We start from the raw sequence: 16,225 nt of genomic DNA, 5'->3' as shown, positions 1-16,225 counted from the left end.
GCAAAATGTTATTGTTGTTGTTGTTGTCATCGTTGTCATTCAAACAAACATTTATTAAGCTCCTCCTGCATGTAGAGCATCACCCTAGTTATTGGGAAGAGCATTTCACATAATGGCAGGGTGTGTAATAAAAAAACATTCTGATTTTGGAGGCAGAAGAGCTGGCTTCTAATGCTGGTTCTGTTACTACAGATGAGATGACCGTCAGGGAAAGTACTTTGGAAATCACCAAGCATACATATAGACACACCCAGAATCAGGCTACGCTGGGAACTTGGCTTTGCAATAACATCATTCATGCATAGTAACCAAAACCTATTGTAAAATCATCAAGTCTTGGTGTAACATCATTTGACCAAATATTGTCCCTTTTGCAGCTAACTGTCCTAGATAATATTTTGGCTTAACATCATGTTTTTGTAAAATTGATTAATAATGTTAAGTGGGATAGGTCTATTAAAATATAAACCATGAAAACATAAGACAAAAACATTTTTGTTGAAAATAACTGGGATCAGGCAGCTAGGTGGTACAGTGGATAGAGCACTGGCCCTGGATTCAGGAGGACGTGAGTTCAAACCCAGTCTCAGACACTTGACACTTACTAGCTGTGTGACCCTAGGCAAGTCACTTAACCCTCATTGCCCTGCAAAAAGAAAAAAGAAAATAACTGGAATCTTTGTATTTTCTTGCTCAGTGGGGGACTTTGATGCCTACTGGTAAATAGTATTGTAAAAAATTGACAAATCGGAAAGACTTAAGAACTCTGATCAAGTGATCAACTAGGATTTCAAAGATCTATTATGAAAAATGTTAACTACCTCCTGGGAGAGAGAGATGGTGGATTAATATGCTGAAGGAGACATGCATTTTCTTTCTTTTCTTTTTTTATTTTTGTGGGGTAATGATGGTTAAGTGACTTGCCCAGGGTCACACAGCTAGTGAGTGTCAAGTGTCTGAGGCTGGATTTGAACCCAGGTTCTCCTGAATCCAGGGCCAGTGCTTTATCCATTGTGCCACCTAGCTACCCCCGACATGCATTTTCTTTCACTTAATATCTGTCTACCTCAGTTTTCTTATATGTAAAAAAGGGTAATAATAATAATAAACACCTTCCAGAGTTGTTGTGAGGATCAAATGAGATATTTGTAAAGTACTTTGCAAACCTTAAAGTCCTACATAAATGCTAGCTATCATCATTATTGCTACTTTCCTTTTTCAATGAGTGGAGGAAGGTAGAAGGTAGAAAAATAAAATTCTTGATAATCAAAACAAAGATATATACATACATACATACATGAATATATATGTGTGTATAGATATATTTTTAAAGAATGAGTATGGCACTATGCAATGAATAAAAAGGTCAAAGCATGGGAATAATTTCAAAAGGGGAAAAATTATTAGTGATCCCTTAAGACAATGCTCAAACTCACTAATAATTTAAGAGATTAAAATTAAAAGAAAATTAGCCCTCTTAGGTTAAGACCCTAGGCTAGGATTTAGGCCATGTTAAGCCCAGAGACCTGGTGAAGCCCTGGGTTACAGGTAGTATTCTAATATCAAGTGTGGACATTATAATGATACAGGATTCAGTTTTGTTTCCTCATTCTTCACTTTTGCTGTAATCACTGTGACTATATTGTTTTCCTGGTTCTGTTTACTTCATTATGCATCCATTCAAATGATTCCATCTTCCTCCAAACCAACCCCTCCATGTTCTAGATGGGAAACTGAGGCCCACATCTGGTGGTAGATGCAGTAGTTGGTGACAGAATGAGAACTAGGACCCAGGAGTCCTTGTGACCCCTAATGCCAGTCAGTGTCCCTTCCACTGCACCTCACCAGGACAGTGTTCCAGCCCCTAAATGATGTTTAGGGCTTTGGCAAACCTGAACAGAGCCAGGTTACAAACAACTCCAGCTCCAGAGCCAGAGCCCTTGGGCAGTGCTTCAGGGAGCCTTATGCTGTTTTTGCTGCCATCCCACTAGGGGTGTTTATTACGGAAAATGGGGCAGGGCAAAGACTCTTGGGCTGTTGGCATTTCAAAAGCCTCACAGCTGCCCTCCTCAGCCTCCCTCCCCCAGACAACCTAGAAGCAGACAGGGAATTCTATTCTCTGTTATTGAGATATCTGAGTGAGTCAATACATGACAACATCTTCTAGTGGTGGGGGAGAGGCTGGGCGGGGAAGGCTAGGGATGGAGGTGGCAAGAAACTGGGGCCTGAAGTTTTGGTTGGCTCTAATGGGGTAGAGACTGGGCTCTGGTTCCTGGTTTAGGTCATAACAGAGCAATACTTATGGCCTCATTGTTCCACTTAGAACAAATCACTCCAGGAGAAGTAATGGGAGTATGGGGGAGAGATGGTGAGGGGTGGAGGCTAAAGGGAGGACAAAGGGTGGGGCTAGACCTAGTGTTGCCAGAATCCAAAAAAATCAGAGAAGTTCTGGGGTGGGGTGGAAAGTGCACTGGTGGGGACTAAACTGGCTTCCAGTAACTCCCAGGGAGCTTCAAACCATCCTGAGTCCCCAGGTCCCTTCTCCCTGAAAACTAATCCTTTGCAAGTAGTAACATCACATCATGGCCAGAGCTTTCAGTCTACAGTCAAAGGACCTGGGTTTGAGTCATGGTTTTTCTACTCCCTATATACATAATCTCTCTACGTTTCTTTCCATATGTAACATAAGAACTGACTAAAATCTTCTAGCTCCAGCCTTCTGTAATTCTGTTATAAAGGGAGAAGTGGGCAGAGGCCTTCAAAACCCTGTATAACCTAGAACCCTTGTACCTTTCTAGTCTCCTTACACCTTAATCCCTGCCACATTCTCTCCAATCCAATGACACTGGCCTCCTGACTGTTCAGCAAATAAGACAGGCCATCTCTCCCCTCTGGGCATTTTCTCTAGTTGTCCTCTGCCTGGTATATGTTCTCCCCCTAATCACCACTGGCTAGCTTCCCTGGCTTTAAGCCCTAACTAAAATCCTACCTTCTACAGAAGGCCTTTCCCAATTCCTCTTAATTCTAGTGCCTTCTCTGCCACAATTAATTATTTCCTAATTATATGTGTATGTAGAATTATAACTTATTTATACCTATTTGTCTACTTATTGTCTCCCTCATTAGATTTTTTATTATTTTTAAATTTTTTTTGTAGGGCAATAAGGGTTAAGTGACTTCCCCAGGGTCACACAGCTAGTAAGTGTCAAGTGTCTGAGGCTGGATTTGAACTCAGGTCCTCCTGAATCCAGGGCCAGTGCTTTATCCATTGTGCCACCTAGCTGCCCCCTCTCTCATTAGATTTTAAGCTTTTGAAGGCAGGGATGATCTTTTGCCTCTTTTGTATCCTCAGAGCTTAGCACAATGCCTGGTACATGGTGGTGGTTATTATTTGTCCTTCATTCTTGAAAAAGACCATGACATCAGGAGGTGATTTGTCATGATTTGCACTGAATTGGAAGGGCTGTGCAAGGTCACCAACTTCACCCTCAACTCCAAAGCCATCTGGGTCCAGTGGCAAGATATGTATCAGGATGACTGGTGATGACTCTGGATGTTTAAGGCATTTGGGGTTAAGTGATTTGCCCAGGGTCACACAGCTAGAGTCTGAGGTGAGATTTGAATTCAGGTCCTCTTGACTCCAGGGCCAGACAATGCTCTATCCATTGCACCACCTAGCTGCTCCCTGGTACATGGTAAGTGTTTAACAAATACTTACTTGTTAACCACATATGCATTGGCAGAAAGAGCTTCCTTACTAGAAGCCCCAGGTATCAGTGAAATCATAGGTCCAATTAAAAAAAAATCCCTGCATCATTGGGCTCTAGAGAACAAGTATGGGATACAGGACTTATCCTGTTCTAGTTGGAGAGACAGAACAAACACAAGACGATTACAAGGAAAACTAGGCTAAAGGCCATGGGAGTCATAGAGAAAATGAAGTCTACAAGAGTTAAAAGGGGGGCGGCTAGGTGGTGCAGTGGAAAAAGCACCAGCCCTGGATTCAGGAGTTCCTGAGTTCAAATCCAACCTCAGACACTTGACACTTACTAGCTGTGTGACCTTGGGCAAGTCACTTAAGCCCCATTGCCCCACAAAAAAAAAAAAGAGTTAAAAGGAAGGAAGCACCCCCTGTGCATTCAGATGGACAGGGGCAGGTTCAAGAAGACCTGAAGCCAGAAAAAGAACAGTCAGAGGACCTGGAAGGGAAAAAAGTAACTAACATGTATATACATATATGTCAACTATATAATGCAAGAGATTAAATTAGGGCTGGGGACTTAAATTTCCTCACCTGTCATAAATGAGAATATTGGAGTAACAGTTGGTGACCATGGGCAAGTCACTAAACCTCTCTGTTTCTGTTTCACCTTTTGTAAAACAAAAGAGCTGGGGCAGCTAGGTGGTGCAGTGGATAGAGCAATAGCCCTGGATTCAGGAGGACCTGAGTTCAAATCCTGCATAAGACACTTAAGTGTGACCCTGGGCAAGTCACTTAACCCCAATTGCCTCACCAATAAAAAAAAAAAAAAGAAAAAGATAAGATCTGTTAAATATGCCTCCAGTTTACCCACATGACTCCAGAGTGGAGCTGAACCAGATTAAAATGTAATTGGAGGGGCAGCTAGGTGGCGCAGTGGATAGAGCACCGGCCCTGGAGTCAGGAGTATCTGAGTTCAAATCTGACCTCAGACACTTAACACTTACTAGCTGTGTGACCCTGGGCAAGTCACTTAACCCCAACTGCCTCACTAAAAAAAAAAAAAATGTAATTGGAAAATATTTAAAGAAATAAATAAAAATAATATAAATCTCAGATAATGTTAATATGTGGTTTTCTAAGTCAACATGCTAAGTGATCCTTACATATGGTTCAATGGTCCCAAGTTACTACAGAGTTGTACACCACTGGGTTAGAGCATTAAATTTTCTGGTTTCTAAGATGCTTAAGAATCATAGATCTACAGGGGGAAGGTACCTTAGAGGCCAACCGCCTCATTTTAGAAATGAAGAAATGGAATCCATAAAGGTAAAGTGACTTGCCCAAGGTCACTCAGGTGGGAAGTAGCAAATCCAGAATTCGAACCCAGGTTCTCTGACGAGCATTCTGTAACTATTTTTTCTATTTTGTAATTGTGCATGTTTTCCTTTTAAAACAATAATACTGTCCATATGCAAGAAGAGAACTTATATATTGTTTTAGGTCCCTAAATCCTATGATCTCCATACCTTAAATGGAAAAGAGAAAAGGCCCCCATACAAATAATGAAGGGGTCTTCCTGGTTCCTTGTTTTTCCATTAGCCTTCAAGGTCCCACTGAGAGACCTTATTTGCTCCTTTGTTCTCCAGTTCAAAGGAATAGCTTGTCCTCTGCTGTGTATGTGAGTTCAGAAAGGGCAGGATGTAGTTGGCCACAGGAATGGTCTGTAAAATAAGGGTAACAAATCCTACCCCAAACCTTTACAGAAAGCAGGATGGTTAAGCCAAATCACCTTTTGTAGATAGACATAAGCAGGATGTTACTTTATAGAAAAGTACCAAAGAAACAAGTGCAACAAATGCTATGACACAGTGGTAGAGTGGGGAGTGCCTGGCACAGCATCAGAAAGACCCAAGTTAAAATCCTACCTCAGATCCTCACCAACTACATGATCCTGGACAAGTCAGTATCTGTCTCTCAGCCTCAGTTTCCTCATTTGTGAAATGGAAATAATAAAAGTACTGTCCTCACAGTGTTTTTATGAAGTTCAAATGAGATAATCTCCATAAAGTGTTACAAACCTTAAAGCACTTTGTAAATGTTAACGATCAATGATGATGGTGGTGGTGGTGATGGTGGCAGTGATGAAGACGATGAAGATGTTGATAGACTGATGAGAAAAACTTGAGTTCTTAGCCTGATTTTATAACCCCCTGCCTCCATGACTGTAGGGCAGATATTTTCATGGATCAGTAAAAGATAAAGTATTTGTTAAGTTCTTTTTCTTTTAATTTTTTATTTTTAATAATATTTTCTCTCCCCAAAATTATATGCACAAGCAATTTTAACATTCATTGGCTATTTTTTAAGTTTTGAGTTCCAGATGCTATCCCCTGCCTTCTCCTTCCCATTTCCTGAGATGTTAAGCAATCTGACATAGGTTATATATGTACAATCACATAAAACAGTTCCATATTAGTCATTTTGTGCAAGAAGACAAAAGGAAGGAAGGAAGGAAGGAAGGAAGGAAGGAAGGAAGGAAGGAAGGAAGGAAGGAAGGAAGGAAGGAAGGAAGGAAGGAAGGAAGGAAGGAAGGAAGGAAGGAAGGAAGGAAGGAAGGAAGGAAGGAAGGAAGAAGAATGCTTTAGACTATATTTAGACAACATTAGTTCTTTTTATGGATTTTTCAACACAAATCTTTGGGATTGTCTTGGATTATTGTATTGCTGAGAATAGCTAAGTCATTCACAGCTGATCATTGTCCAATATCTTTGTTACTGTGTATAATATTCTCCTAGTTCTGCTCACTTCACTTTGTATCAGTTCATGTAAGTCTTTCTTGATATTTGTTAAGTTTTTACTATGTGGTGGGCACAGTGTTAAATACTGCAGATACAAAGACAAAAGCAAAGACAACTGTCTTCAAAAAGTTTATATTCTAACAGGAGAAAACAACGTGTATAGGGAAGTGGTAGCCTGAGAGGGTTGTTTTGATTGGGGAAGTCACAGGGATGGTGAGTACCCTCATAGGTCAATCAATTGATACTCTCTTTCCAGGAATGATAGATTATTGTTGTTTTTTGTTTTGTTTTGTTTTGCTGGGACAATGAGGGTTAAGTGACTTGTCCAGGGTCCCACACCTAGTAAGTATCAAGTGTCTGAGGTCAGATTTGAACTCAGGTCCTCCTGAATCCAGGGCCAGTGCTCTATCCACTGTGCCACCTAGCTGCCCCTGGAATGATAGATTGTTGATTTGATTAGTGTTCTCAAAGCTAAATGTATACCTACAAGCAGAGGGGAGGGGAGGTCTAGCAGGAAGATAGATGTGGTATAGTGTAGTTGGGTAAGAAGCTGGGACCATGGAAAACCCTCTCCAATCAGTTGAGCACAGTCCTAGAGTGGAAGCTAGACATGGAGTCCACATCAGAGAGGAAGGGTAAAATAACAAGTAATGTCAGTAGTGGAAGCAACAGGATAGCATGTCGGAATGATGGCAGGAGTAACAGCATGGCTGGGTTTGAGGTTAGTGAGATATGGCAAACCCTCACCATTCTGGGCCTCCATTTCCTCATCTGTAAAATGAGAGAGTTGCTGGGGCAACTAGATGGCACAGTGGATAAATTACCGGCCCTGGATTCAAGAGTACCTGAGTTCAAATCTGGCCTCAGACACTTAACTCTTACTAGCTGTGTGACCCTGGGCAAGTCACTTAACCCCAATTGCCTCACTAAAAAAAAAAAAAAAATGAAAGAGTTGGACTACATGATCTCCAAGTTCACTTCTAGATGTCACATCCTACATTCTTCTAAATTAAGCAAACTCTCATGTTTTGACCTCCCATTTTTCTTCCACTCCTAGGCATCCCTGGACCTCCAGGACCAAGAGGACTCAAAGGAGATGTGGGTGTGAAAGGACCCTATGGGATCAGGGGTCCCAAAGGAGACAATGGCACTATGGGTCCCCCTGGCCCCCAAGGTCCCCAGGGTCAGCCTGGTAAAGCAGGGCCAGCAGGTGAACGGGGACCCAGCGGCCTCAAAGGTTTCCCAGGCCTTAAAGGATCTAAAGGCAGCTTTGGATCAGCAGGACTAAGAGGACAGCCAGGCCCTAAGGGTGATATGGGTCCCCAGGGGCCAGAGGGACCCCCAGGTTCTCCAGGTCCACCAGGACTCCAGGGCAAGCCAGGGATCGCTGGGAAGACAGGATCGCCAGGCCAGATTGGACCCATGGGTCCAAAGGGCGAGCCTGGCATACAGGGCCCCCCTGGTCTCCCTGGGCCTCCAGGGCTACCAGGAAACGAGAGCCCATACTGAACAGAATCCACTTCCTAGAAATGCTGCCGCACAAAAGTTCTAGGGAAAGGGACTGCCCAAAGCAGCCCAGAGCCCTGTCAGGGAAGAAGAATCTACCCAAAGACAACTGTGCTTCCTTCATCTCCACTGGGATTCCTCCTGGATCTGACCCTGTCCACTTCCAGCTTCCAAAGGACTTCCTGCTTGCTACTTTGGCTAGTCCCAGGGATCCTAGAACCCTACCTTTCCTCACCCCCACAGGCTGTTGCCAAAGAAGTCCCCAATGCTAAATTAATGGGACTAAACTTCTTCTTAGGGGGAAGACAAGGATGGGGATGAAGATGATGGTGGTGGTCATAGTGATGATTACAGCAGTGATTGATGATAAAGTAGCAGCAACTCCCTTCTTCCTATTCTTCTTTCTCTACTGAGCAGGGGTCTAGCTGGACTAGCCTTGGGAAGGTCATGAAAGGGGACAGATGGGTCTGGGGGTACCCATTCGGATGGGAATTGAGCAAATTATTGTGTGGGAGTCAGTGCATAAATCTGATGGTGACTACCCAGGGGGAGGGGGGGTGTTGAACCAGCATCATCACTGGTACGCCAAATATTTTCTTTTATTCCCTGTCCTATCCAACATGGCCAACCATGTACTGGATGTGGCAAGGAAAGAGGAGACAAAAATGGAAGCCCCTGCTTGTGGAGACCTTTAGGGAGTAGGTCTATTTGGTCATAGAAAAAGCCTCTTGGTTTGGATTATGCCAGAGGTGACTCATAAACCTTTAGAGGGTAATTTCAGAGAGCTCTTCTTGATTGAAATAGAAAGAAATGGCCGTGCCGTCCTCAGGGCCCTGCCTCTGGTTTAACCTGAAATCAAGGGGTCTTTTTTAAAGGCCCTTTGCTGCACCCTCTCCTCTTTGGGTATGTGGCAGCCCAGTGGGAACTCATGTGGAAGGGGAGGGTGTCTTCACTTTAGAAAGAAAATGCAGCAATTGAAAGCACACTCGAAAGTTTGGGTTTGGTCTGGAACTGTAATTTTATTGGTGCAGGAAACATTCCCCACGAGGCAACTCCCTTCACTGACACAGATCAGCACCTGCTCTGCAACTGCTAGTCTTTAGAAAACTACTTAAAGTAGGTTGGTGAAAATGAATGGAGAAGGCCACCAATATTGGATGAGGGGGAGGGAACAAACTGCAGAGAAGGGTCCTGGTTAAACATGCTCATGTTTGGGAGCTTTGGGAAGATACCTCTTCATTCAGAGTCCTCCCCGCAAAACACAAGCATGTGCACACATACACACACACACACACACACACACACAAACACAATTTCACACCCAACCCTGAGACTGGCCTTCTGTTCCCTGAACAAGAGGTTGTCGTTGTGACAGGGGATGTCCCAGGCAGCGGCAGGTACCCCCAGCTAACCAGAGTCCTGATTTCACCACACTAGGTCCATCTGGCCCTAGCACGCACTGAACAGGTGCTCATTCTATACACTTATTTGCAGCAGTCTCATGAATAGTGCCTTTCTGCTCCCCGATCTAGTACTTAAAATCACCCCCAGCTAACCCAGTGAAGAGAGACAAGATTATACTAGTTAGTGGGCAGGACTCGCTACTTAAAGACCAAGGGCTGGGCCCTCAAATGAGTACAGTGTATGATCCTCTTGTTTCCCAATGAGATACCGACCATTCCCCTCCCTCCCACCACCCTCGGCTTGCAGTGGGCACTGCTGGAAAGAAGTATCAAGAAATTCCTTGTAAAAGGATCAAGATCCCCAAAGATATGGCCCTCTCTGGGCTGTGGGAACTAGAGAAACCACATATCCTCACATTTCCCTTCATAACCCCAGACTTTAGGGAAATGGGGTTTAGGGTCTTTGCTACCAGACTGATCGATCTGGAACAGGGCCCTTGTACTACTTGCTGGGGCCTGAAGTGGCATTTTAATTTCAATTGTCTTTGTTCTGATTAATATGCAACTGGTTTGCATCTTCCCCCATTACTGCTGTGTAACCCTCATATCTACCTATATCACAAAACATTGTATTACTGGATCAATAAAGAGATGCCTACCTGAGGGAGATGGGCTTCTTGACCTTTCTTCCAGGGAGGTGCCATTTTGTTGGAATATAGAGGAATGACCCACGGATACATCCACTCCATAGAGAGTTTTCATATTTAGGCCTCTCTTCCAGGGAGCTGCTGCTCTGACAGAACTTAGAGGAATCACTCTACAAGATATGTCCATCCCACATAGAGTCTCTGTTTCTGCATGCTCTGATCCATCCATCAATCAACAATCACTCACTGAGTGGCTCCTTTATGAACAACATTGTGTTTGACCAGGGGTCTAGGAAGGCAGAGGATGCAGTCCCTGGATGGGCAGTCTCTATGGCCTAATTGTGGGGTGGGGAGTAGAAGAAAAGGAATTGGAAGAGAGCATACACATAAAAAGATGCCCAAAGATATAAGGGAAACATAATAATAATAGATTGCCTTGGGGGCAGCTAGGTGGCACAGTGGATAGAGCACCGGCCCTACAGTCAGGAGGACCTGAGTTCAGATCTAGCCTCAGACACTTGACACTAGCTGTGTGACCCTGGGCAAGTCACTTAACCCTCATTGCCCCACAAAATAATAATAATAATAACAATAATAGATTGTCTTTATATCGCACTTCAAGTTTTGCAAAGGGCTTTTTCACAAGTTATCTCATATTAGTTAAAATACAGGCCAACTTCCAATCAAGCACTACAGGCAATAATTTCCAGAGGATCATAAATTCAGAACTAGAGTGATTTTAGAGTGTATCCTCTCTAACCTCTCCATTTTATGGATGAGGAAACTGATACCCAGGAGGGCTGAGTGACCTGTCCATGGTCATATCCAGGCACACCTCAGAAACATTTCAGGTTCAGTTCCAGATCACCACAATAAAGCAAATATCGCAGTAAAGGGAGTCACATGAATGTGTTTGTTTCCCAGTGCATATAAAAGTTATTTTTTCACTATACTGTATTCTATTACATGTGCAATAGTATTATGCCTAAAATAAACCCAATGTACATATCATAATTAAAAATACTGTATTGCTAAAAAAAAAAAAGTGCTAGCCATTATCTGAGCCTTCAGTGAGTCGTGACCTTTTTGCAGGTGGAGGGTCTCGCATCAATGTCGATGGCCTCTGACTGAGCAGGGTGGTGGTTGCTGAAGTTTGAGGTGACTGTGGCAATTTCTTAAAATATGACAATAATGAAGTTTTCCACATTGATTGACTCTTCCTTTCCCAGAAGATTTCTCTGTCACATGTGATATTGTTTGATAGCGTTTTACCCACGGTAGAATTTCTTTCAAAATTGGAGTCAATCCTCTCAAACCCACTTGCTGTTTTAACCACTCAATTTATGTAATATTCTTCAATATTGCTGTGTCTCAGGGAACAGGGAGCCCCAAGGAGAGGGTTGTTGTTGTTTGTCCTTTGTCATGACAGATGTCACGACTTGCAATGAACTGGATCTAAGTGAGGAAAGGTTGTGCAGAGTAACCAGCCTCACTTTCTCCTCCAGAGTCATCTGGGTTCAGTGGTAAGATAGGCATCAGGATCACTGGAGATGGCCCCAGATGTTTGAGGCAATTGGAGTTGTGACTTGCTCATGGTCACACAGCTACTAAGTGTCAAGTGTCTAAGGTCAAATTTGAACTCATGTCCTCCTGACTCCTGGGCCAGTACTCTATCCACTGCACCATGTAGCTGCCCCCCAAGGAGAGGGAGGGACAGGGAATGACCTGTCTGAAGCATTCAGAATGGAACATTCATTGATTAAGTTTGCTGTCATATAAGTGCAATTCATGATATCCCAAAACAAGTACAATAGTAGCATGAAAGATAGCTGATCACTGATCACCATAACAGATATAATAATAACAAAAAAGCTTAAAATATTGCAAGAATTACCAAAATGTGACACTGAGACATGATGTGAACAAATGCTGTTGGAAAATGGTGCTGTTAGACTTGCTCGGCACAGGATTGCCACAAACTTTACAATCTCTGCAAAAACTAGGTATGCCTGTAGGTAACAAATAGAAGAGTCAGGATTTGAATTCAGATTCTCTTCAAATCCAGTGCTATTTTCACTGCAACGCTCGTTCCCTGACCACAACAAGGAGAGAAGATAGCAAGCCAGGGTAGTCAGAGAAGACTTAGTAGAGAAGGTAAGCCTCCACCTGGGACTTAAAGGACCAAAGGGATTCAGAGGAACAGAAGAAGAGAAAATGCACTCTGCTGGGAACCTCTGACACTAACCTCCCACCCCCAAACAAAGAAACCCTTCACAATCCATGTCCTTTCCTCTGATCTAACCTCACAGCTGACTCCAATGACCCTGTTATTGCAATGATTCTCATTGTTTGATTCAATTTAACAAGCATTCAATGAGCTCTCACTCACAGCCCAGCCCCATGCCCAGGTGCTGGAACCTATAAGGACAAAAAAAAAAACAATCTCAGCCCTCAAGTAGTTTCCATCAAACAATGAAACCTTATTGAAGGATCATAGATTTAGAGTTGGCAAGTGATCTAGTCCAACCATCTCATTTTACATATGAGGAAACTGAGGACCTTGCCCACAGTTACACAAAATGCAAGTGGCAGAGCCAGGCTCAGAAGGAACATTCTTCAACATCGAATCCAAAGCTCTCCATCTAGCCGAGTCCAAGGGCAGAAGCTATCCCAACCATGAGGAATCATAAGCCCCACTGGAGCAGAGTGAGGCAAGGCTTCAGAGTTCCTCCGGTTCTCAAGAGCTTTCTCTCCCCCATGAGGGCCATCGGCTACATGAAAGCATGTCCTCCTTAGCTTTCTTTCTCCCAGAGAGCTTAACATGGTCCTTCCACAGTGGAGGTGTGAAATAAATGTTTCTGAATTGACTTCAGAGCCCCTGTTATCTCCTTGGACAGCAGATAGATCTGTCTCCTTGGAGAGAGCTGAGTAAGTAGGGAAGTTACTACCATTTTCCCATGTGGCACTTCAACTCTTCTCCTAGATTCCTACAACTTTCCCAAAGGTAGTAATGTCTATAGACCAACTGGGAAGGTGGTCAGTAGACAGAATTCAAACCAAACATCAGGTCTAGAATAAGGATCCTTCTCAGGATGCTGGGTAGTGCAGTAGATAGAGAGCTAGAGTCAAGAAGACTTGTGTTCAAAGTCTGCTTCAGACACTTAGTAAGCTGTGTGATCCTGGGCATGTCAACCTCAGTTTCCTCATCTATAAAATAGGGGGCATAGACCCAATGGCCTCAAAGTTCCTTCAAGATCTAATTCCATGATTCTATGGTTTGTCAAGCGGTGAGTTAGTTTCTGGGATTTAGGATTACAGGTTCAAAGCAGAACGGGATGTTAGAAATCATTTGGTCCAATACTTTCATTTTCCAAAGGAGGAAACTGAAGCCAGAGAAGTTCAGTGACTTGCCTAAGTTAACAGGCGTGGCAGAGTCAGGATTTGAATCCAAGATCTCTGACTCCCAATACAGCAATCTTTTTGCTGCACTACAAATATGCATCCTGGAAAAAATTAGATTGGGAGTTCTGGAGGGAGGGGTGGGAAGGGATGCTGCTTCGGGTACATTCCTGAAGGCCATTCTTTAATTGCCCTCACCATCCCAGTCTTCTCCATTTCAGCTCTGACTGCTTCATTATCTCCCTGGCCTATGTGTGGAAGCAAGCTAAGGCACAGTGCCTCCTGCCCCAATTTGTGCTGAGCCTAATGATTCCTGCTGCCCACAGCCCTTAGACACACCTGTCAAAATAGAGAAGTGAGGGAGGAGGGTGCTGAGGTGGAAAGTACTGCCTAGTCCAAGCTGCCCTCTCCAGAGGAAGATGCTGAGCTGAGCTGGCAAGCTCCTGTTGGCTCAGAACAACTTTGCTGCGTAGGCAGCTTGAAGAGACCTGTGCTATGAAGACCATTGGTTTGGAAAACTCAGAAGGGCAAACAGCTCAACAGTCTTTCTTTCTGTAACAAGCCTAGTGACAGCCTGCATTAGCATAATATTCTCCTGTTTACAAAGTGCTTTCTTCATGACAACTCCATGAGTACGAGTGTTGCTGCCATTACCCATTTTTCAGATGAGAAAAACAAGATTTGAAGCAGTTAAGTGACTTACCCAGGATCAAACAACACAGCAGAGCCAGGACTCAAACCTAGATCCAGAAAATCTGAAGCCAATCTTTTTACCACTACTTCCTATCCGTATTTGTGGCACCATGATGCTGTGGGGGATAGGGAGAGGTATATGACATATCATCTCTAGCACCTTCATACACTAACAGCCATCCAAATTAGCCTTCTCCATATCCCTCATACATAACACTCCATTGTGGGCAGCTGGGAGAAATCATCTTCCTCAGTTCAAATCTGGTCTTAGACACTAGCAATGTGACACTGGGCAAGACACTTAATACTGTTTGCCTCAGTTTCCTCATCTCTAAAATGAAATGGAAAAGGAAATGACAAATCACTCCAGTATCTCTGCCAAGAAAACCTCAAATGGGGTCACAAAGAGTCAGATGACTGAACAACAAAAACAACACTCCATCACCTACATCTTTGAACTGGAAGTCCCCCATATCTAGAAACCACTCTCTCTTCTCTTCCCTCTCTTAGAATCAAAAATCACCTCCTACAGAAGCGGAGAGCGGTGTCAGACCCTGATAACCCCCCCATACAAATAAATAAGCTGAGAAGCAAGTAGATTAAATGATTTGCCCAAGGTCACACAACTACTGCATGATGGAACTCTCAGGCATTTTCCACGGTACTACATTGCCCTTCCCCAAACTTTATGCTATTGGTACAGACAATAAGTGAAGAGGAAGGCTAGATGGAATGTGAATTTAATATCAATCAATCACCAAGCATTTATTAAACTCTTATTATGTGCCAGGTGATAGTGTGATATAGCATCCTACCCCCCCAAAAAAAAACTAGTGCACACTTAGCTTGTATAAATAATAATAGCTAATCTGTATATGTAACACTTTTAAGATTTGCAAAGCATTTAGCAAAATATTATCTCATTTTTTATCCTTGCAACAATCCTAGGATGCTATTATTATCCCCATTTTACAGATGAGGAAAATGAGTCAGATAGAGGGTAAGTAACTTGCCCAGGGTCACCCAGTCTGAGGAAAGATTTGAACTCAGGTATTCCTGACTCCAAGTCCAGCACTATATCCACAGTGCTATCTAGCTGTCAAGAGAGAAATGATAACCTTGTTATATTCTGCCTTGGTCAGACCACAGCTATAATACTGTGTTTAGTTCTGGGCCCCATATTTTGGAAAGAAGATTGACAAAGCTAAAGCCTAGAATTACAATCAAATGTGGACTGAACAGGACTTGATCTGGACCCTACTAATATCACCTCTTGTCATGAATGTTTTGACTGCTTTGCTTTTTTTCTGCAAAAATCTTTTTTCTAGTCCTGCCTCCCCAGAATAGGACAACCAGTATGATGAAAGGCATGAAGACTATGACATATTAGGACCTACTGAAGGACCTGGAGATGTTTAGCCTGGAGAAGAGAAGGATTAGAAGGGACATGATGGGGGCAGCTAGGTAGCACAGTGGATAAAGCACCAGCCCTGGATTCAGGAGGACCTGAGTTCAAATCCTGCTTCAGACACTTGACACTTACTAGCTGTGTGTCCCTGGGCAAGTCACTTAACCCTCATTGCCCCACCAAAAAAAAAAAGGAAGAAGGGGCATGATACCTATTTTCAAGTTTTCAAAGGGTTGTTATGTGGCAGCCAGATTCCATTTCTTCTGCTTGTCCTTAGACTAACGGCGTTGGTTGAAAGTCACAAAGGCACAGAAAGAGGGGGTCACTAGGGACTTCAGCTGGGTATTCCATCATATTGCCCTTGAACAACCCATTGACAATGGCACTTGAGCACAAGTATGAGAACCACACAGAATACCAAGCTCTGTTGCTTTCCACTTTTCTGTCCCAGGACTTCCAGGTTTCAGCCAAACCCAGCACTTCTTGGCCTTCAGAGTCACTTTTCAGAAATATACCTCTAGGGAGCAGCTAGGTGGCACAGTGGATAAAGCACTAGCCTTGGATTCAGGAAGACCTGAGTTCAAATCCAGCCTCAGACACTTGACACTTACTCACTATGTGACCCTGGGCAAGTCACTTAACCCTCATTGCCCTGCCAAAAAAAAAAA

General features: G+C 43.4%; 1 protein-coding gene and 1 long non-coding RNA gene across 6 annotated transcripts in view; one reads left to right on the top strand and one right to left on the bottom strand.

Annotated features, from left to right (window-relative positions):
* The window catches only part of SCARA3 (scavenger receptor class A member 3), a 65,775-nt gene extending 54,728 nt beyond the window's left edge, over positions 1-11,047 (top strand). For all 4 annotated transcript variants that reach the window (XM_043987232.1, XM_043987233.1, XM_043987231.1 and 1 more), the window contains one exon: positions 7,559-11,047. In XM_043987232.1, coding sequence (XP_043843167.1) covers positions 7,559-8,010 — 452 coding nt within the window. In that variant the 3' untranslated portion in view covers positions 8,011-11,047. The remainder of the gene's footprint in view (positions 1-7,558) is intronic.
* LOC122742759 overlaps positions 1-16,225 on the bottom strand; it is a 75,226-nt gene that overhangs the window by 46,063 nt on the left and 12,938 nt on the right. The window lies entirely within an intron of this gene.

This window comes from Dromiciops gliroides, chromosome 2 (genome assembly GCF_019393635.1).
Source record: "Dromiciops gliroides isolate mDroGli1 chromosome 2, mDroGli1.pri, whole genome shotgun sequence".
Taxonomy (NCBI): Eukaryota; Metazoa; Chordata; class Mammalia; order Microbiotheria; family Microbiotheriidae; genus Dromiciops; species Dromiciops gliroides.
Note: the sequence above shows the minus strand (reverse complement) of the source record. Positions and strands in the feature narration are given on the sequence as shown.